The sequence below is a fragment of the Homarus americanus genome, unplaced genomic scaffold (assembly GCF_018991925.1).
Source record: "Homarus americanus isolate GMGI-L3 unplaced genomic scaffold, GMGI_Hamer_2.0 scaffold19065, whole genome shotgun sequence".
NCBI classification, from domain to species: domain Eukaryota; kingdom Metazoa; phylum Arthropoda; class Malacostraca; order Decapoda; family Nephropidae; genus Homarus; species Homarus americanus.
Genome location: NW_024757463.1, coordinates 1074835 through 1096613, shown reverse-complemented (window position 1 = coordinate 1096613; position 21779 = coordinate 1074835). Strand labels below are relative to the sequence as shown.

Here is a 21779-nt window from a genome sequence, read left to right as displayed (position 1 = left end):
CATCTTCCCTTCAAGAGGGCCGTCGTGTTTCAAGCCGAGTTTTAAACTAAATGAGTCCTGAGAGACACCGCAGTACTGTACTTAACGGGATGGATGTGGCGGTAATGTTAACTAATTCTTTCTATTACCCAAACGAATAAAAACAAGAAAAAATACGATTAAATGTACATACAAAAATATAAATAAGTTTACCTTCAAAATACATCAAAGAAAATGACATTAACAGATTCGCCTTAACTGATTTTTATCATTATACCGAATATCATCATCATTGTAGTATCATTCTCATCATTATCATTCTCCAGATCATCATACATACATCTCTCAACCACACAGATGGGATAAACATATTGACGAGAAGAAATAAAAGCTATGTATTAAAATATTTCACTTTATTTACCTATTTCCCGCCACCTTGAACGTAGGCCTACAGAACATAAGAACATAAGGAGTCTGCAATAGGCCGGTTGGCCTGTGCATGGCAGCTCCTGTCGAGAGTTACTCCCACTCTCTATCATCCATGAATCTATCCAGCCTCCTTTTGAAACTTTCCAGAGTTCCAGCACTTACTACAAAGTTGCTAAGCTTGTTCCACTCGTCCACCACCCTATTTGTGAACCAGTTCCTTCCTATCTCCCTCCTAAACCTAAACTTATCCAACTTAAATCTGTTGCTACGAGTTCTATCCTGCTCGGATATTATAAGGACTTTATCTATATCCCCTTTATTGATTCCTTTCACCCACTTAAATACTTCTATCATATCTCCCCGCACTCTTCAGCTTTCTAGGGAATGCAAGTTAAGTTTCTTTAACCTATCCTGATATGGAAGGTTTCTAAGTCCCGGAATCATTTTTGTCATTCTTCGCTGCACCGACTCCAGTGAATTTATATCCATTCTATAATAGGGGCACCAGAACTGAACCACATAATGGAGGTGCGGCCTGACTAGCTCAAGATATAGTTGCAATAAGACCTCTGCACTCTTATTACACTTCTAGATATAAAACCCAATACTCTGTTTGCCTTATTTCTAACATTAACGCACTGTTTTCTAGGCCGTAGGTCCGGGCTTACAAGTACCCCTAGGTCTCTTTCACAAATCTACCATGATATTAAACAAACACACGATTATTATAACCCTGGCGGATTTAGTGAATACATTAGTTATTTATTTACCCTATTAGAGATATAATATTACCAATAACGTAATAAATAACGAATATTGATCATTAAATTGGTAAAAAAAACGACAAGTAATTTACATATCAGCCCGTCACAATGTAAAAAAAATGACCTTAAACTCACCTACACAGTTGGCGGACACACCCATCTGACCTTGACCTCTCGTTGGGGTCAAGGTCAAGGTCAGGGTCAAGATAGTGCTAATCCACAGGCCCCACTTGACCTGATATGCATCTCTATGTGACGTCTCCATTTCCATTCTCTGTAAATTACGTAAAATAGAAATTATATATATTTTCTTTATGTATTTAGCTATTTAACGGACTATTAAAACCTCTATTTAACGGACTATTAAAACCTCTATTTAACGGACTATTAAAACCTCTATTTAAAGGACTATTAAAACCTCTATTTAACGGTCTATTAAAACCTCTATTTAACGGACTATTAAAACCTCTATTTAACGGACTATTAAAACCTCTATTTAACGGTCTATTAAAACCTCTATTTAACGGACTATTAAAACCTCTATTTAACGGTCTATTAAAACCTCTATTTAACGGACTATTAAAACCTCTATTTAACGGTCTATTAAAACCTCTATTTAACGGTCTATTAAAACCTCTATTTAACGGTCTATTAAAACCTCTATTTAACGGTCTATTAAAACCTCTATTTAACGGACTATTAAAACCTCTATTTAACGGTCTATTAAAACCTCTATTTAACGGTCTATTAAAACCTCTATTTAACGGTCTATTAAAACCTCTATTTAACGGTCTATTAAAACCTCTATTTAACGGTCTATTAAAACCTCTATTTAACGGACTAGTAAAACCTCTATTTAACGGACTATTAAAACCTCTATTTAACGGACTATTAAAACCTCTATTTAACGGACTATATAGAGAAAAGTATGAAAAATATAAAATAAATCTCAACTTACAGATAAGGAAGCGACTCAACACTTCATGAAGCTTCTGTAGTGCAATCGACAACCTTACCCTACGACGGCTAAGGCAAGACTGACCGCTGATTGGTTCTGTGGTTGGTCCGAGGGCTTTGGCACGTCACATGCTCAGTAGTCGATGACGTCATATTGCGCATGTTATGATTGCCGCTATAACAACAGCATAATAATAATAATAATAATAATAATAATAATAGTAATTCTAATAATATTAATAAAATAAATACTGTAACTATTATTATCATCTTTTACTATCATTATCATTATTGGAACTGGAGTCCTTTAAGAAGTAAAAAAAAAATATTCTATGACGTCACCATCAGCTTGTGACGTCACCAGCATCTTAGCGTCACCAGCATCTTGTGACGTCACATACCACTGACGTCCCAGCATCATGTGACGTCACCAACCTCTATAACGTCACCAGCATCTTGTGACGTCACCAACCTACTATGACGTCACCAGCATCATGTGACGTCACCAACATCTTATGACGTCACCAGCATCTTGTGACGTCACCAACATCTTGACGTCACCAGCATCTTAGCGTCGCAGCATCATCTTGACGTCACCAGCATCATGTGACGTCACCAACATCAGCGTCACCAGCATCATGACGTCACCAGCATATCTGTGACGTCACCAACATCATGTGACGTCACCATCAACTTATTGACGTCACCAGCATCTTATGACGTCACCAGCATCTTGCATCACCAGCACCTTGTAGCGTCCCAGCATCATCATGACGTCACCAACACCTTATGACGTCACCAGCATCTTGGCATGCAGCACCTTATGACGTCACCAGCATCATGTGACGTCACCAACATCTTATGACGTCACCAGCATCTTGTGACGTCACCAACACCTTATGACGTCACCAGCATCATGTGACGTCACCAACATCTTATGACGTCACCAGCATCTTGTGACGTCATCAGCATCTTGTGACGTCACCAGCATCATGTGACGTCACCAGCATCATGTGACGTCACCAGCATCATGTGACGTCACCAACATCTTGTGACGTCACCAGCATCTTGTGACGTCACCAACATCTTATGACGTCACCAACATCATGTGACGTCACCAGCATCTTGTGACGTCACCAGCATCTTATGACGTCACCAACATCTTATGACGTCACCAACATCATGTGACGTCACCAACATCATGTGACGTCACCAGCATCTTATGACGTCACCAACATCTTATGACGTCACCAGCATCTTATGACGTCACCAGCATCTTCTGACGTCACATACACACACATACAATCACTCAACATGTAACTAAATATCTTAAAACACAATTATCTAAAATATTAATAAACAAGATATAGAGTTTATAGTCAACCTTCCTTAGACAAATACTAAAACCTGTATGAAAAATTCTTAGCTGTTCTGTCTATAATGGTTCTTGTATGAATATTTAATGTATAATGAATAACCTCTCAATATCGTGATGTATGTGTCATGGTTGATTATTGGAACATTTACTGTCTGTCTGTCTGTCTCTTGCTTTCTTTCTGTCTGTCTGTCTCTTTCTTTCTTTCTGTCTGTCTGTCTGTCTCTTGCTTTCTGTCTGTCTGTCTGTCTGTCTCTTGCTTTCTTTCTTTCTGTCTGTCTGTGTCTTGCTTTCTGTCTGTCTGTCTGTCTGTCTTGCTTTCTTTCTGTCTGTCTGTCTGTCTCTTGCTTTATGTCTGTCTGTCTGTCTGTCTTTTGCTTTCTTTCTGTCTGTCTGTCTGTCTCTTGCTTTCTGTCTGTCTGTCTCTTGCTTTCTGTCTGTCTGTCTCTTTCTTTCTTTCTGTCTGTCTGTCTGTCTGTCTCTTTCTTTCTTTCTGTCTGTCTGTCTGTCTCTTGCTTTCTTTCCTTCTGTCTGTCTGTCTCTTGCTTTCTTTCTGTCTGTCTGTCTCTTTCTTTCTTTCTGTCTGTCTGTCTGTCTCTTGCTTTCTGTCTGTCTGTCTGTCTGTCTTTGCTTTCTTTCTGTCTGTCTGTCTGTCTCTTGCTTTCTGTCTGTCTGTCTCTTGCTTTCTGTCTGTCTGTCTCTTTCTTTCTTTCTCTGTCTGTCTGTCTGTCTCTTTCTTTCTTTCTGTCTGTCTGTCTGTCTCTTGCTTTCTTTCTTTCTGTCTGTCTGTGTCTTGCTTTCTGTCTGTCTGTCTGTCTGTCTCTTGCTTTCTTTCTGTCTGTCTGTCTGTCTCTTGCTTTATGTCTGTCTTCTGTCTGTCTCTTTCTTTCTTTCTGTCTGTCTGTCTGTCTGTCTCTTTCTTTCTTTCTGTCTGTCTGTCTGTCTCTTGCTTTCTTTCTTTCTGTCTGTCTGTCTCTTGCTTTCTGTCTGTCTGTCTGTCTGTCTCTTGCTTTCTTTCTGTCTGTCTGTCTGTCTTGCTTATGTCTGTCTGTCTGTCTGTCTCTTGCTTTCTGTCTGTCTGTCTGTCTGTCTCTTGCTTTCTTTCTGTCTGTCTGTCTGTCTCTTGCTTTCTTTCTGTCTGTCTGTCTGTCTCTTGCTTTTCTTTCTGTCTGTCTGTCTGTCTCTTGCTTTCTTTCTGTCTGTCTGTCTTGTCTCTTGCTCTTTCTGTCTGTCTGTCTGTCTCTTGCTTTCTTTCTGTCTGTCTGTCTGTCCTCTTTCTTCTGTCTGTCTGTCTCTTGCTTTCTGTCTGTCTGTCTGTCTCTTGCTTTCTTTGTCTGTCTGTCTGTCTTGCTTTCTTTCTGTTTGTCTGTCTGTCTCTTGCTTTCTTTCTGTCTTGTCTGTCTCTTGCTTTCTGTCTGTCTGTCTGTCTTGCTTTCTTTCTGTTTGTCTGTCTGTCTCTTGCTTTCTTTCTGTTTGTCTGTCTGTCTCTTGCTTTCTTTCTGTCTGTCTGTCTCTTTGCTTTCTTTCTGTCTGTCTGTCTGTCTCTTGCTTTCTTTCTGTCTGTCTGTCTCTTGCTTTCTGTCTGTCTGTCTGTCTCTTGCTTTCTTTGTCTGTCTGTCTGTCTCTTGCTTTCTTTCTGTTTGTCTGTCTGTCTCTTGCTTTCTTTCTGTCTGTCTGTCTCTTGCTTTCTGTCTGTCTGTCTGTCTCTTGCTTTCTTTCTGTTTGTCTGTCTGTCTCTTGCTTTCTTTCTGTTTGTCTGTCTGTCTCTTGCTTTCTTTCTGTCTGTCTGTCTCTTGCTTTCTGTCTGTCTGTCTCTTGCTTTTCTTTCTGTCTGTCTGTCTCTTGCTTTCTTTCTGTCTGTCTGTCTGTCTCTTGCTTTCTTTCTGTCTGTCTGTCTGTCTCTTGCTTTCTTTCTGTCTGTCTGTCTCTTGCTTTCTCTGTCTGTCTGTCTGTCTCTTGCTTTCTTTGTCTGTCTGTCTGTCTCTTGCTTTCTTTCTGTTTGTCTGTCTGTCTCTTGCTTTCTTTCTGTCTGTCTGTCTCTTGCTTTCTGTCTGTCTGTCTCTCTTGCTTTCTTTCTGTTTGTCTGTCTGTCTCTTGCTTTCTTTCTGTTTGTCTGTCTGTCTCTTGCTTTCTTTCTGTCTGTCTGTCTCTTGCTTTCTTTCTGTCTGTCTGTCTGTCTCTTGCTTTCTTTCTGTCTGTCTGTCTCTTGCTTTCTGTCTGTCTGTCTGTCTCTTGCTTTTCTTTGTCTGTCTGTCTCTTGCTTTCTTTCTGTTTGTCTGTCTGTCTTGCTTTCTTTCTGTCTGTCTGTCTCTTGCTTTCTGTCTGTCTGTCTGTCTCTTGCTTTCTTTCTGTTTGTCTGTCTGTCTCTTGCTTTCTTTCTGTCTGTCTGTCTGTCTCTTGCTTTCTTTCTGTCTGTCTGTCTCTTGCTTTCTGTCTGTCTCTTGCTTTCTTTCTGTCTGTCTGTCTCTTGCTTTCTGTCTGTCTGTCTCTTGCTTTTCTGTCTGTCTGTCTGTCTCTTGCTTTCTGTCTGTCTGTCTCTGCTTTCTTTCTGTCTCTGTCTGTCTCTTGCTTTCTGTCTGTCTGTCTGTCTCTTGCTTTGTCTCTTTCTTTCTGTCTGTCTGTCTGTCTCTTCTGTCCTGTCTCTGTCTCTTGCTTTCTTTCTGTCTGTCTGTCTCTTGCTTTCTCTGTCTGTCTCTTGCTTTTTTGTCTGTCTGTCTCTTGCTTTCTGTCTGTCTCTCTTGCTTTCTTTCTGTCTGTCTGTCTTCTCCTTTCTTTCTGTCCTGGCCTGTCTCTTACTTTCTTTCTATCTGTCTGTCTGTCTCTTGCTTTCTTTCTATCTGTCCTGTCTATCTCTTGCTTTCTTTCTGTCTGTCTGTCTGTCTCTTGCTCTTTCTGTCTGTCCTGTCTGTCTCTTGCTTTCTTTTCTTTTCTGTCCTGTCTGTCTCTTGCTTTCTGTCTGTCTGTCTGTCTCTTGCTTTCTTTCTGTCTGTCTGTCTGTCTCTTGCTTTCTTTCTTTCTGTCTCTGTCTGTCTCTTGCTTTCTTTCCTGTCTGTCTGTCTCTTGCTTTCTCTGTCTGTCTGTCTGTCTGTCTCTTACTTTCTGTCTGTCTGTCTCTTGCTTTCTTTCGCCTGTCCTGTCCTGTCTCTTGCTTTCTTTCTGTCTGTCTGTCTGTCTCTTGCTTTCTTTCTGTCTGTCTTTCTGTCTCTTGCTTTCTTTCTGTCTGTCTGTCTCTTGCTTTCTTTGTCTGTCTGTCTGTCTCTTGCTTTGTAATGCTGTCTCTGTCTGTCTGTCCTCTTTGCTTTCTGTCTGTCTGTCTCTGTCAGTCTCTCTTGCGCCTCTTTCTGTCTGTCTGTCACCCAGCCCTACTGCTTTCTTTCTGTGTCTGTCTGTCCCTGTCTCTTTGCTTTCTTTCTGTCTGTCTGTCTCTGTCTCTTGCTTTCTTTCTGTCTGTCTGTCTGTCTGTCTCTTGCTTTTCTGTCTGTCTGTCTGTCATGTCTCTTGCTTTCTTTCTGTTTCTCTTGTCTCTTGCTTTCTTTCTGTCTGTCTGTCTGTCTCTTGCTTTCTTTCTGTCATCTGTCTGTCTCTTGCTTTCTTTCTGTCCTGTCTGTCTCTTGCTTTCTGTATGTCTGTCTGTCTGTCTCTTGCTTTCTTTCTCTGTCCTGTCTGTCTGTCTCTTGCTTTCTTTCTGTCTGTCTACTGTCTGTCTCTTGCTTTCTTTCTGTCTGTCTGTCTGTCTCTTGCTTTCTTTCTGTCTGTCTGTTTCTCTCTTCCACACACACATACATACATACACATACAGTACTCACACACATGCATACATACATACATACACACATACGTTCACTTATAATCATACATACAGCATACACACGCACACAGTACTCACACACACATACAAATATATTCACATGTACACACACACACACAATCCAACCCAAATCTGTCCTAATCTGTCCTAATCTGACCTAATCTGTCCTAATCTGACCTAATCTGACCTAATCTGTCCTAATCTGACCTAATCTGTCCTAATCTGACCTAATCTGACCTAATCTGTCCTAATCTGACCTAATCTGTCCTAATCTGTCCTAATCTGACCTAATCCACCCGAATCCATCATCTTTACTATGAAACATGAATACTTACACACTTATATTTACACTTACACACTTTAGTCAAGTCTCAGGGTTAATAAAGTAAATTAAGAGTGTCTTCAAGAATACTTATACACTTACACTTATACACTACAGTGGTTCTCAGACTTTTTCCTAGTCTTACCCTTATTTAAAGTCTGATAGGTTACCTCAATCTATAATTTTACTCCATAATTCTATTCAATAAAGTTTAATATACAAAAACACACAATTCTAGTCCGTCTTATACAAAACTCACTAAGAGAGATACAGTGGTGTTATACCTCAATAATTACCCTGAGTTTGAGAACCACTGCATTACTGGGTTAAGTAATAAGTAATAAACTCTCATCCCCAGAAATATCCAGATAATGGGGAAAATTTCTCAGAATTTCCCAGAAGAGTGACCCTGTGAAAATCGTTCCCCAAGCCGGAATTTCCTGTGAGGAATTCCTACCTTGGGAACGATTTTCACTGGAGATATAAAATCCGGCCATCGGAGAGTTCCTGGTCTGAGGGATTCTGGGTAACGGAGATATTACTTATAATGTACTTATACACTACAGGGCTAAGTAATAAAGTAGCTATTAAAATTAACTACAACAATACTTATACACTACAGGGTTAAGTAATAAAGTAAAAATAGTAATAATAAGTACAACAATACTTATATAATTATACTTAAATAATAAAAGGTTAATTAAGACAACTAGTGTAGTAAGATCGACCATTATATTGAGTGTGAAAGTACTTAAATGAAAAGGTCATAACAAATTATTTTATAAGTTACTTAAATAAGCTACTTACAGGAAATATCACTTACAAAAACTGTCACTTATGGCAATATCACTTAAATGACCTACCTATGGATTTAAGTAACTTGTGAGAAATAAATTACACATGGAAATAAGTTACTTAAGGAAATTTATAAGTTACTTACAGAAATAACATGGAAAAATATATTGAGAAATTGTTCTACAGTAAAACCCCCATTTAACGAACTATATAGAGACGAGTTCGTTATATCGAGGGTTCGTTAGATGTGAAACCCTCATTTAACGAACTATATAGAGACGAGTTCGTTATATCGAGGGTTCGTTAGATGTGAAACCCCCATTTAACGAAATATATAGAGATGAAAGTCCATCATATCGAGATTCCGTTAGATGTGAAAACCCCCATTTAACGGAATAAACAAAAAAGTCCATTATATCGAGGTTCCACTGCAGTAATAAATAAACAATAACAAAGGTGCTAAACAACTTATGTAATTAATGACATGATATTAAGCTTTGTTTATGTAACTAATGACATGATATTAAGCTTGGTTTACGTAACTAATGACATGATATTAAGCTTTGTTTACGTAACTAATGATAAAAGTGTAAAACAGAGTGACACATTGACCCAGAGGACTACAGTAACTGTCAGAGGAAAGTACTTGTGTATCAGAGCCTGTGTTAGAGACAGTACCTTCGTCAGTACCTGTCACAAAAAATACCTTAGTCAGTACCTGTCAGAGAAAGTACCTTTGTCAGTACCTGTCAGAGACAGTACCCCTGTCAGTACCTGTCAGAGACAGTACCCCTGTCAGTACCTGTCAGAGACAGTACCCCTGTCAGTACCTGTCAGAGACAGTACCCCTGTCAGTACCTGGCTAGAGCAGCACCCTGTCAGCACCTGTCAGGAGAAAGCACCCCTGTCAGTACCTGTCAGGAGACAGTACCCTGTCAGTACCTGGCCAGAGAAAGCACCACCAGGGCACCTGTCAGAGACAGTACCCCTGTCAGTACCTAATAGAGAAAGTATCTCTGTCAGTACCTGTCAGGAGAGAATTTGCCGTACTTCTGTGTCAAAAGAAGGCACATGTGTGTCAGTACCTGTCAGAGACAGTACCCCCTGTCAGCACTCACTGGGGAGAAAGTACTCCCTGTCAGTACCTGCATCAGAGACAGGCACCCCTGTCAGTACCTGTCAGAGAAAGTACCCCTGTCAGTACCTGTCAGAGACAGCACCCCTGTCAGCACTGTCAGAGAAAGCACTTTGTCAGTACCTGTCAGAGAAAGTACCCCTGTCAGTACCTGTCAGGAGACAGTACCCTGTCAGTACCTCATTGGGAGAGTACTTTTGTCAGTACCTGTCAGAGAAAGTACCTGTCAGTACCTGTCAGAGACAGTACCCCTGTCAGTACCTGTCAGAGAAAGTACCTTTGTCAGTACCTGTCAGAGAAAGTACCCCTGTCAGTACCTGTCAGAGAAAGTACCCCTGTCAGTACCTGTGTCAAAAGAAGGTACATGTGTGTCAGTACCTGTCAGAGACAGTACCCCTGTCAGTACCTGTCAGAGAAAGTACCTTTGTCAGTACCTGTCAGAGACAGTACCTTTGTCAGTACCTGTGTCAAAAGAAGGTACATGTGTGTCAGTACCTGTCAGGGAAAGTACCTGTGTGTGTCAGTACCTATCAGGGAAAGTACCTTTGTCATTACCCATCAGAGAAAGTACCTTTGTCAGTACCTATCAGAGAAAGTACTTGTGTGTCAGTACAAGTATTTGAGTCAGTAGCTGTCACTGTCAGAGAAAGTACCTTTGTCAGAAATGGAAATATTGCATTTTGAAACTAATTTATACGTGACCTTATGTAAAGAGAGAAAGAGAGAGAGAGAGAGAGAGAGAGAGAGAGAGAGAGAGAGAGAGAGAGAGAGAGAGAGAGAGAGAGAGAGAGAGAGAGAGAGAGAGAATGTGTACCGTACCTGTATACGACAAATTAACAATAGACCACAATTCCAGGAATGTCGTGCGATAAAACGTAAACAATAACAATAATAATAATAATAATAATAATAATAATAATAATAATAATAATAATAATAATAATTCAATGGGGCAAAATTTCCACAAGTGTTTACATAAATTTCGTCAACATCGAGGACAAATGTATCGACGTGTCCGGTCATTTCTTCTCACGCTCGAGGTTAGGTTAGGGTTAGGTTGGGCTGGGCTAGGCTAGGCTGGGCTGGGTTGGGCTACATTCAAATCAAGCCTTACCGAAAACATTCCCCGATTTACGAAAAGATTTACACCGTTGCTGGAGAAAAAAAAAAAAGAAAAAATCCTGACCGTAAACCAAATCGTAAATCGTGGAACTCCCGTATTTCACAACAAGACATCCCAAACCTCTCTCCAGTTTCCGCCACATTTACACACGGGCACAAACCCACTCGTAAAAAAAAAAAAAAGAGTAATCCCGTCCGCGTCAACCAACCCCGTAGATTAATCCGCGTAAATCAGGCGTCGTCGTGCGGGAGGGCTTCCATTTACGACGGATCGATTTACAATGGGTTGGCTCGATTGGACGGAAGCCTCGAGTTCTGCCTGTCTTACCCAATGAGAAACCGAGCGTAAAATGACAACGAAAATAAATAAATCTACCTTGGGGTCTATACAAGGAGGTGAGGTGAGGTGGAGAGAGAGAGAGAGCGAGAGCGAGAGAGAGAGAGCGAGCGAGAGAGAGAGAGCGAGCGAGAGGGAGAGAGCGAGAGGGAGAGGGAGAGAGAGAGAGAGAGAGAGAGAGAGAGAGAGAGAGAGAGAGAGAGAGAGAGAGAGAGAGAGAGAGAGAGAGAGAGAAATCTTAATATTACAACAATCAATAAAAAAAATTCAGTGAACATTAATTATAATATATAATTTCTATATCTAACTGAGGCTATAATTAAATGTTCTATAAAAGTTCTTCTGGTGACAAAATGTTCTGCTGGCTGGGTGATAAAATTGTTCTTTGTTTTGTGATGGTGAAATGTTCTTCTTGTGGCGGTGATAACAAGTCTGTCCGTTCTTCTGGTGATGAAATGTTCTTATGAAATGTTGTTCGTTTAGGTGACCTGACTGATTATAGATACCAGACGAGAGAGAGAGAGAGAGAGAGAGAAAAAGAGAGAGAACAAAATAAAACAATAATAATAATAAAACAATAACAGAGGAATAAAAGAAAAACAAAAAAACACAGACGAAAAAAACCAAACAAACACAATTCTGGTATATACAAAAATTTTAAGTAAAAAAATTTGTCAAAAAAAAGGTGGATTTAAATTTTTTTTGTAGAATCCACAGGCATAAGGGGAAGCTTACAACTATCCGAGCATCTACGTACATATTTTATCTAAGGTATTAGTACTATGTATATTTTGTATATATATATGTATATAAAAAAATCACAAAACTAAACAGCCAATGGGGTGATAACTCGATGAGAAATTATATACGTACAGAATTAATCCACGGATATACAAAAAATGAAAGGGGAGGGGAGGGTGTTAAAATTATATTATGTTTGGGTCTTTTTCCCCCCTGTGTGTTTTGTTTGGCGTTTAAATCGGGTAATAATAATAATAATGAGACGATGAAAGGAACAATAATTCTCGTGATGTTATGTTTGTTGTGAAATCAGTGATCGTAATTATGGGGGAGGTGAATGACTTGGGGTATATGTGTGTGTGGGGGGGGGGTGGGTGTTAGGGGGTTGGGGGGGGATATAGCTTGGCAGTTCGGCCGCTTAAGTGTCGTCGGCCGTCGTTTCGTCGGTCGGGCAGCTATTGCTCAAGTCTTCCTTGGATAAAGATGGAGTCTTGGTTCGCTCCCCACACGACTCCAATCCCCCGTCTTCCTCGACCTCGGAGCCGTGGGTCGGGTCACTGGCCGGGTCGACCTGGTCCTCGATGATGGCGTTGACGGCCGGGGCGAGGCTGGACGGTGATTGGGGGTCAGGGCTGGGCAGTAGGAGGCTCACGTAGCTGCTCTGCACCGGTTTGTGCTTGGCCAGCTGTTTCACCGCTTCCTCTAGGCTGAACCACTTGCGTTTTCGACCTATTGTGGGGATACGTTGATGTAGCGTACAGTGGTAGTGCCTTAACCTAACCCTAACTTAACCAAACCTAACCTAACCTAACAGCAACCAACAGTGCTCCTCAACCTAACTTAACCTAAACTTAACAAAATCTAACCCAAACTTTCAGTAACCTAAACCTCATTTAAATACCCAAAAACTCATTATAAATTACTTAACTCAGAAAACAAGGCTAAAAAAATATATATCATGACCCTGCTAAGTACACAGACAGGGAGAGACAGAAACAGTCACTCCGCCACCCCCTACAATACCTTAACCAAAACAGTGGCTCGGCAAAAAATAAGTTCCTCACCAAATACTTTCGATTCGTCCCATTCCTCCATCTCTTCCTTCACCACCAAGACGTAAACACTCGTCCGATGCCCACGCTCCGAATTCTGTAAACAAATAAATAAAAAGACGCAATTCATAACAACGAACTTTCGGAACTTTACGCATCTTGAAAGAGTCGATTAAGATGCGTTTCTGAGTTCCTAGGGGTGGAGTTAATGGTATGAACGAGGCCATTGGTAGTTTTGGTCAATGGGTTACCTGATGATTAGCTCCCCAAAGTCGTTACCTGAAGATTAACTCCCTCAAGTGCTCACCTGTAGATTAACCCCCAAGTGCTCACCTGAAGATTAACCCTCAAGTGCTCACCTGAAGATTAACCCCCAAGTGCTCACCTGTAGATTAACCCCCAAGTGCTCACCTGAAGATTAACCCCCAAGCACTCACCTGAAGATTAACCCCCAAGTGCTCACCTGAAGATTAACCCCCAGCTTAACCACCCTGAAACTATCTGGGATCAAGGGGCTAATGCTCAGATAACCCATAACGACTAAAATCCACCAAATGACCTCGTTCACCTCAACTACACCACATATCAAGCATTATCTCAACATTTCACGTGATTTTCTTAGATATTAATAATCATTCCAATTGATAAACACTCAGATGGAAAAAACTTGGATTTGCCAACAATGTAAAAGCAACGCTAAGTTGACAATTTACTCCCTAATACAGTACTAAAAACAGGGATTAATTCTGGCTTTACCGTGACATGCGACAAGCAAATAAACAAATCGGAATCAGACGTTCGTGCGTGTAAACAAACAAAGGCGTGTGTTTGTTGTGAAGGATGGTGGGATAGACCAAGGGCGATGCCAGCCCCTTGACGTTTGTGTGTGTGTGTGGGGGGGGATTGTGGGTAATTATGTGGGGGGAAATGTGGGTAATTATCGAGAATGTTCGTTTCGGGGTCAGTGGTAGTTAGCTGTAGGGACGGTGGTCAAATTCAGTGGTAGTTAGCTATAGGGACGGTGGTCAAATTCAGTGGTTGTTAGCTGTAGGGACAGTGGTCAAATTCAGTGGTAGTTAGCTGTAGGGATGGTGGTCAAATCCAGTGGTAGTTAGCTATAGGGACGGTTCAAACTCTCCCAGAATTTTTGACGGCCAATAGAAAACAAGGGATCACTCGCACAAATCAACACAAGTCTGGGAAACTGACGATGCTTGGTTTAATACCTCTGGGGTCTTGAACTAGGGAATACAATATCACGATTTAAATTACAGCATAGAATTACAGTACTGTATTCCTATAGGAGTCTGAAAATTTAATAAACTCAAAGATACAGTAACTGGTTTAATATTTCTCTTAGGGTCGTCAAATGGGGGTGGCACCAGGAGGAGGAACGGGGGGAGAAATAAATCTAGCGTGGCGTAAAAATAAATAAATAAATAAATAAATAAAAAAGCCGCTATTTTGGGAATTAAATATATATATATAAAAAAATGAACCCCAAAGCACCCTCTTGTCCTGTGTGAGGTCATAGCTATTAGAGGTCGTTACAATCACCATTTCAGTGTCGGTAGAATTCACAACTCTTGTTTTTGTCTTGAGCAATTCGTAGTGCCCTGCCTGATTGTCCTGAGAGAGAGAGAGAGAGAGAGAGAGAGAGAGAGAGGGGGAGAGGGGAGAGGGAGGGATATGAACGAAATCAAGATATAGAGAATCACCCCCCACCAACCCCCATAGTAAGTTGATCTCGGAGATGTTGTTTAAGTGAGGAACCACGGCCATTCGTGGGTTACCTGATGATTAGCACCCACCCCAAGTACTAATCACCTGAAGATTAGTTCACCCAAATACTCACACTGAAACCATCTGGGGGGGAGCTAGTAATCAGGTAATCCAAAAAGACTATAAAACCAGCAAATTGCCTCGTTCATATCAACTACACCACCCCTATTTCACCATTACCAAAGTTACTCTACAACTACAGTCAGAATACAATAGCAGAATACAAAAAAATAAAATACATCATTACAGTACCTTGATTACATGACCAGATTATAATATATTAAGTCATTAGTTATTTTTTTTTTACTCTAGGTATTAAGTTATAAATAAATTGTATCATTATTATTCACTATTATGTATAATGTATGATACTGTGTCAGGAAATGTATACAGTTTGTGGGTGGGTGGGTGTGTGTGTGTGTGTCTGTGTCTGTGTGAGAAATCATACATACACAAGTGAGAATTTTGTTGTTGTTGGTGGTGGTAGTGGTAGTAGTAGTAGTAGTAGTAGTAGTAGTAGTAGTAGTAGTAGTAGTAGTAATGATGATGATGGTAATTGAAGAGGTTAAGAAGGAGACAATAAAATAAAAGTTATACCTGGAAATCAAGTTCAAATTACAAGGTAAGGTTAGGTTACAGTACGTTAGATTAGGTTAGGTTAAGGAAGGGTTGGTTTAGGTTAGGATAGCATAGGTTAGGTTAAGGAAAGGTAGGGTTAGGTTAGGTTAGAACACACTCCACCAGACCCCCAAGACAAAACACAACAAATGTTCCTCACCTCAAACACTCCGAGACAGCGACCCAACATACCACAGACTCCGGCCTCTTCCCGCACCTCTCGAATTGCCGCCATATCCGGTAGCTCATTGGGCTCGACTCCTCCCCCGGGCACGATCCAGAGTTCCGAGTCGCGACGAGAGGAGACTAGTAACACCTATGGGGGGGGGGAAGATGTCAGTAGTTTGGTTTGTTGCCACTAGGGAGTTTATGATAGCTTGATGCTTACACCCTAATGCTAACTTAATCTAATGTGTAGGTAAACAAGAAATATACCTAGACAGTACAGGTATTAAGAAGGTACCTAGGTGAGGTCGCCTGGGAACAGTCACGTCAGTCCCCGGTAGGAACTGGTAAGGTCACAGATGACACAATTGATCATGACTATAATATATTCACTAGTATACTACGTAAAGCACAAGAACAAAATATACCACACAGAAAAATCAGGTCAAATAAGAATGAGCCAAGGTGGATGACCAGAAAACTTAAACATGACATAGGAATAAAGAAAGGAATATATAAGAAATTAAAGGGAGGGGAGGAGCAGCTCAGAAATAGGTATAATGAACTCTCTAGGAATGTTAAGAAAAATGTAAGGAAAACGAAGAGTGCGGGGAGATATGATAGAAGTATTTAAGTGGGTGAAAGGAATCAATAAAGGGGATATAGAAAAAGTACTTATAATATCTGAGCAAGATAGGACTCGGAGCAACGGCTTTAAGTTGGATAAGTTTAGGTTTAGGAGGGAGATAGGAAGGAACTGGTTCACAAATAGGGTGGTGGACGAGTGGAACAAGCTTAGCAACTTTGTAGTAAGTGATGGAATGCTGGAAAGTTTTAAAAGGAGGCTGGATAGATTCATGGATGATAGAGAGTGGACAGTACAGGTATACAAACAATATACCTAGACAGTACAGGTATACAATCAATATACCTAGACAGTACAGGTATACAAACAATATACCTAGACAGTACAGGTATACAAACAATATACCTAGACAGTACAGGTATACAAACAATATACCTAGACAGTACAGGTATACAAAACACATACTAGACAGCAGGTATATAAACAATATACTAGACAGTACAGGTATACAAACAATATACCTAGACAGTATATATAAACAATATACGTAGACAGTACAGGTATACAAACACATACCTAGAGACAGTACAGGTATATAAACAATATACCTAGACAGTACAGGTATACAAAACAATATACCTAGACAAAGGTGGAAAACAATATACGACAGTACAGGTATACAAACAATATACCTAGACAGTACAGGTATATAAAACAATATAGCCTTGACAGTACAGGTATACAAACACATACCTAGACAGTACAGGTATACAAACAATATACCTAGACAGCACAGGTATAAACAATATACTGTACCTAGACACAGGTATATAAACAATAAACCTAGACAGTACAGGTATATAAACAATAAACCTAGACAGTACAGGTATACAAACAATATACCTAGACAGTACAGGTATATAAACAATATACCTAGACAGTACAGGTATACAAACAATAAACCTAGACAGTACAGGTATATAAACAATATACCTAGACAGTACAGGTATACAAACAATAAACCTAGACAGTACAGGTATATAAACAATATACCTAGACAGTACAGGTATACAAACAATATACCTAGACAGTACAGGTATACAAACAATATACCTAGACAGTACAGGTATACAAACAATAAACCTAGACAGTACAGGTATACAATGGCAATCAGTATGGCAATTTGACCAAGGATTCGCCAATCAGGCCATCACATGACTGGCTATTCCCAGCATTAATGAGAAAATTGATATTGTTAATTTAACTTAGATTAGTTAAGTTAATGTATGGTTAAGTGAGAACAGGTTAAATTAAGGTTAGATTAGGTTAGTTTAAGTATAGGTTAAGTTTGGTTAGGTTAAGTTAATGCTCAGTTAGGTTAGATTCAAGACCAGTTAGGTTAGATTAAGTTAGGTTACATTAAATCCCAGTTAGGTTAAGTTATATTAAATCCCAGTCAGGTTAGGTCAGGTCAGGTCAGGTTAGGTCAGGTCAGATGAGACACACACCCGCCTCACCTGGCTCTCGTCATCGTTAACACATATACACGCTGCTCGCTTCACAAAACCATCTTCATCGTAGTTCCGCGCCTTCACCATGTCGGTCATAATACAGGGTGGCGGTGGTGGTGGTGTTCCCGTGACGACGTCGATGATTACGGCGTAGACGGCCTAGTCTTACGAGGCCATTAGACCGAGGTAGTCAGGGGCGATGTGGCGTTCAGAGACATGGCGTAAAGGTGTTGACGTCGGCGGTGGTGGATTTGGTGTAAATACTTCACCCCAGAGGAGGTTTTTTGTTTTACCCTGAGGGATAAAACGTCGTGAGAAATTCAACTCTGACGATGGCTAACGATGGTTGAACGATGATGGACCCCCAAGACAGAAAATTCAATCCTAAACGAAGGCTAACGATGGCTTGCGATGATTGAACGATAACGAACCAACAATGGTAATAAACATCGAAGGAAAACAATTTCAAATGACCTCCAATGGCGATTAAATATCCAACCCAATCACCAACCAGGTTTAATTGCAGTTGGGTTTATTCTACCAACAACCAGGTGATTAAACCATGATAATAAACCATTAAATCACATGAAAATTAAATAATCATTTTTTTTACTGATTTGAATCACCAATTTTGTTTTCTTCAATTAAACAATTTAACCACAACTAATTAACCCCAAGTGAATTAATTAACAAAACCACAATAAATAAATCAAAAATATAAATGAAAAATCCCCCAAAAATCACCAAAAAATTTCCTATAAATCACCAAAGGAATAAACCCACTCCACCATAACCAATCACCAATCACCTGATAAAACACAAATCACACCAAACACCAATAAAAAAAATCACACAATATAAAACAATCCCCCAATGGTTATTTAATCCTAATTAACCCCCAAAAAAATCACCTAACTATAAAAATTTCTCACCAGGGGAGTTAACGAGAGTGACGGGAGTGAAGGAGGAACTTTAAATACTTAATTAACACCAAATAAAAACTTTCTTCTACTTGTAATTGAGATAAATCAATAGACCATCAGTCCTTTTAGTATGTTGGAGAGCCATGATGGTGTTGGAGGCTTGTAGGAGGGTGATAATGGTGAAATAAGGTGGTCGAATTAGTAGACTCCCTGACTCTGGTGTAAAGCTCAGCTGGTTACCGCCGTCGCTTCACCTCGGCCTGGATGGATCGTTACTGCCCGCTATCCCTTAACTATCCGGGAATAAACCCTTACTTATAAACCACTTATAAATATCTAAAGTACTCTAAAAATTTATTAATATTTATTGTTTATAAGTGGAGGTAATTATTAAGAAATTTTATATCTTTATTATATTATTATACACCAAAATACTAATCCATTTTATACCTACTTCGAAAATACTTATAAACACGTAAAGTAGTGTATAATTTACTTCTATTTCTTATATAAAAGTAGCTATAATTATATACTAAATGATACAGCAAAATTAGGCCTATTGTTAAGTTATTTTATATTATATACAACTATTTATTCCTATACCACGAAATCACCAATAACTTCTATATTATGGTATATTTGACTATAATTCACTCTTATTTGTCTATAACTATATATCAATTATCAGTCAATTATTATAAAAGAAATATTAATATAATTCATTATTTTATAGCGAATATATCCATTTAATTATCAATATTTACTAGTTGGTAACTGTTACATATTTTTATATATGTAATCCGTAAATAAAATTCAATAATATATATAAATTAATTTTCCTCTGTTAATTATGATAATCTATCCATGGAATATATAATTAATATTGCTTTCCACGAGGGATTATATTTATTATTGGTTAAAAAGATATTTGTCCTTAAAATGGGGAAGGTAGTGATGGCGGCACTTTCGCGTTCATTAATGACCACCTAATATAAAAACTTATTCAAATCTATTTATTATCCTTTATTAAGATTACATTATAGTATGATAAAATCCATTAATACCAATTGTAGAAAATATTTAGTTTTTAATGGATATAAATATTGTAAATAACGCCATTAAAAAATTCACTCAAACTCGAAATAAATTGTAATCAACCATCTCCGGGTCGCATTAAATAATAAGATATAAATAAACAATAACTTTAATGGCCAATTCAAACGATATTCATCAACCAAAGTAGTATAGTTATTATATTTCCAAAGTACTGTACGTAATAATTAATAAAGAAATATATGCTATAGCCCGTAATAGCATCAATAATAGCATGCATATATAACAGTATAGCTATATTATGAGTATCCAATCACAGCATAGGAAATCCATGACGTCATTTCAATATCCAATAATAACACGAAGCTTTAAATACATCACATTTAAAGAAAAACCATCAATATCCAATCACAGCACAGGGAACCCATGACGTCATTAAAACAACCAATTATAACGCGAGAAATTAATTACATCACATTTAAAGAACAACCATCAATATCCAATCACAGCACAGGGAATCCATGACGTCATTAAAACAACCAATTATAACGCGAGAAATTAATTACGTCACTGAAGGAAAATTTCACCAAAATACTTGATAATTTTTGTAGAGTTTTCCTTGTTTTATTATATATTTCATCTCTCTCTCTCTCCCAGGACAATAAACACCATAGAAAAATATTAAAAGAAGCTATTTAGTTGATATATGGTGATAAATACTCATGTGTTTAATGGCAATCAGGAGAAAATATTGGTTGACTATAATAATAATGGCCAGTTTATTATTGTGTTTACTGGTAAGGATTTTGGCGGGGGAGTTATACACACACATATACATACGTACAGTCATGTATACACACTAAAACATACATGCTTACACACACAGTAACGTACACTAAAACATACATGTATACATCAAATACTTACATGTAATTTAAAACAATTTATAATATAATTTCAATATAATTAATAAAAACTAATTACGAGATCACCTGAAGAATAACCACCCCAGGTGAAATAAGCTGGGGTGTCTAAGCTTCAGGTGAAATAAGCTGGGGGTGTCTAAGCTTCAGGTGAGGTTAAGTTAGGGTGCTTAATTTTAGGCTGAAATAAGCTGGGGTGTCTAATCATCACGTCACCCCAAACGACCATCAAAACTAACCAATAATTCCATGTTATTTGCATCAATTAGTTACTTCTTATACAGTAAACCCTCTCAATAACAGAATCCTCCCAATAGTGGACAGGGCTTGTAAGAATTAAGTCCGGTATTGGAAGGATTTAATTATATAAATAAAAGTCGTAAATGTAAAAAAAGTATGAAATGAAGAATTATTTTTTATAGGTCGTGACATCTCGGGAGGAAGCAGTGGTAATCGAGGGCTCACCTGGAGATGATCCTCTTGTACTAACAGCACTGAAGAGGAATTACCTGGAGCCACCGTCATCTCTTCCATACAACTTGTCGACCGAACCTTCGTATTTATTCTCAAGCACCATGGGGACTTGGGCGGATATACGCAAACACACGCGGATGTTTTTCACGAAGCAGGAAGGTGGATTTTTCATAGAGGTCGGGGCTCTAGATGGCCAACAGCTCTCCAACACACTCTGGTTAGAACAAGAATTGAACTGGACTGGATTGCTCATCGAACCCGACGTGTATAGTTACCAAGCGTTGAAATCCAAACACCGTAGAGCTTGGATCTCGAACGCTTGTCTGTCGGAGGATAATAAAGTCCGAGAGACCGTCCACGTTACGGCAAAACTACGCCGCGGCTTCGTTTCTCAGTGGCAGTGGCACCTATTGGGCGCTTCTTACCAATATGGCATCAACCGGAGCCCGATCTTCGACGAATACTTGAAACAGGCCGATCAGACGTACACAAAATCCACGTGTTTTCCTCTATTCTCTTACATCTTGGCTCTAAACATCACTTCGGTCGACTTTTTATCCCTCGACACGCAAGGGAGTGAGATCGATATCCTGAAATCCTTACCCTGGGGTCAAGTGAACATAAGGGTGATAATAGTTGAAATTGAAGACCCAAAGTTTGCCGTGGGATTCACCGACTATATGACAGATAAAGGTTATGTGTTAGTTGACCAGGAGACGGATTACTATTTTGTCAGGAAGGGCGATCCAATTCTCACTCGAGTGTGATCCAATTCTCACTCGAGTGTATTAATGGACTCGAAGTCAATTGTTTGTTTTGCTAGATTTGTGCCTCATATACCTGTATTGTCTATTACTTACAAACATCAATGTCCAATTTCTACTCCACATTAACACATAAATAAATGTTAATAAAACTCAGAATTATA

At 39.2% G+C, this 21779-nt stretch overlaps 2 protein-coding genes and 1 long non-coding RNA gene across 12 annotated transcripts; 1 reads left to right on the top strand and 2 right to left on the bottom strand.

Moving 5' to 3' along the window:
• Positions 1–8347: 8347 nt before the first annotated feature.
• LOC121857487 lies at positions 8348–11146 on the bottom strand. Of its 7 annotated transcripts, none has more exons than XR_006087205.1 (4): positions 10060–11146; positions 9798–9942; positions 9400–9427; positions 8348–9287 (listed from the first exon to the last, which is right to left on the bottom strand). It is a non-coding gene; the product is annotated as an uncharacterized LOC121857487 (long non-coding RNA). The 7 variants fall into 7 exon arrangements; XR_006087203.1 differs by lacking the exon at positions 10060–11146 and adding an exon at positions 9943–10030 and having other exon boundaries at positions 9798–9909; XR_006087200.1 differs by lacking the exons at positions 9400–9427; positions 10060–11146 and adding an exon at positions 9606–9651 and having other exon boundaries at positions 9788–10020.
• Positions 11147–11215: 69 nt separating this feature from the next.
• On the bottom strand, positions 11216–18648 carry LOC121857486 (diphosphoinositol polyphosphate phosphohydrolase 1-like). 4 transcript variants are annotated; one of them, XM_042353561.1, is made up of 6 exons: positions 18411–18648; positions 17485–17772; positions 15377–15532; positions 14374–14445; positions 12829–12913; positions 11216–12493 (listed from the first exon to the last, which is right to left on the bottom strand). In XM_042353561.1, the coding sequence occupies exons 2-6, from the start codon at positions 17572–17574 to the stop codon at positions 12183–12185; spliced, it is 714 nt and encodes a 237-aa protein (XP_042209495.1). In that variant the 5' UTR covers positions 17575–17772; positions 18411–18648; the 3' UTR covers positions 11216–12182. The 4 variants fall into 4 exon arrangements, with proteins under 4 accessions (XP_042209495.1, XP_042209496.1, XP_042209494.1 ...); XM_042353562.1 differs by having other exon boundaries at positions 18516–18648; XM_042353560.1 differs by having other exon boundaries at positions 17485–18648.
• Positions 18649–20786: 2138 nt separating this feature from the next.
• Positions 20787–21779, top strand: LOC121857565 (protein Star-like). The gene has a single exon (XM_042353649.1). The coding sequence runs from the start codon at positions 20953–20955 to the stop codon at positions 21616–21618; it is 666 nt and encodes a 221-aa protein (XP_042209583.1). The 5' UTR covers positions 20787–20952; the 3' UTR covers positions 21619–21779.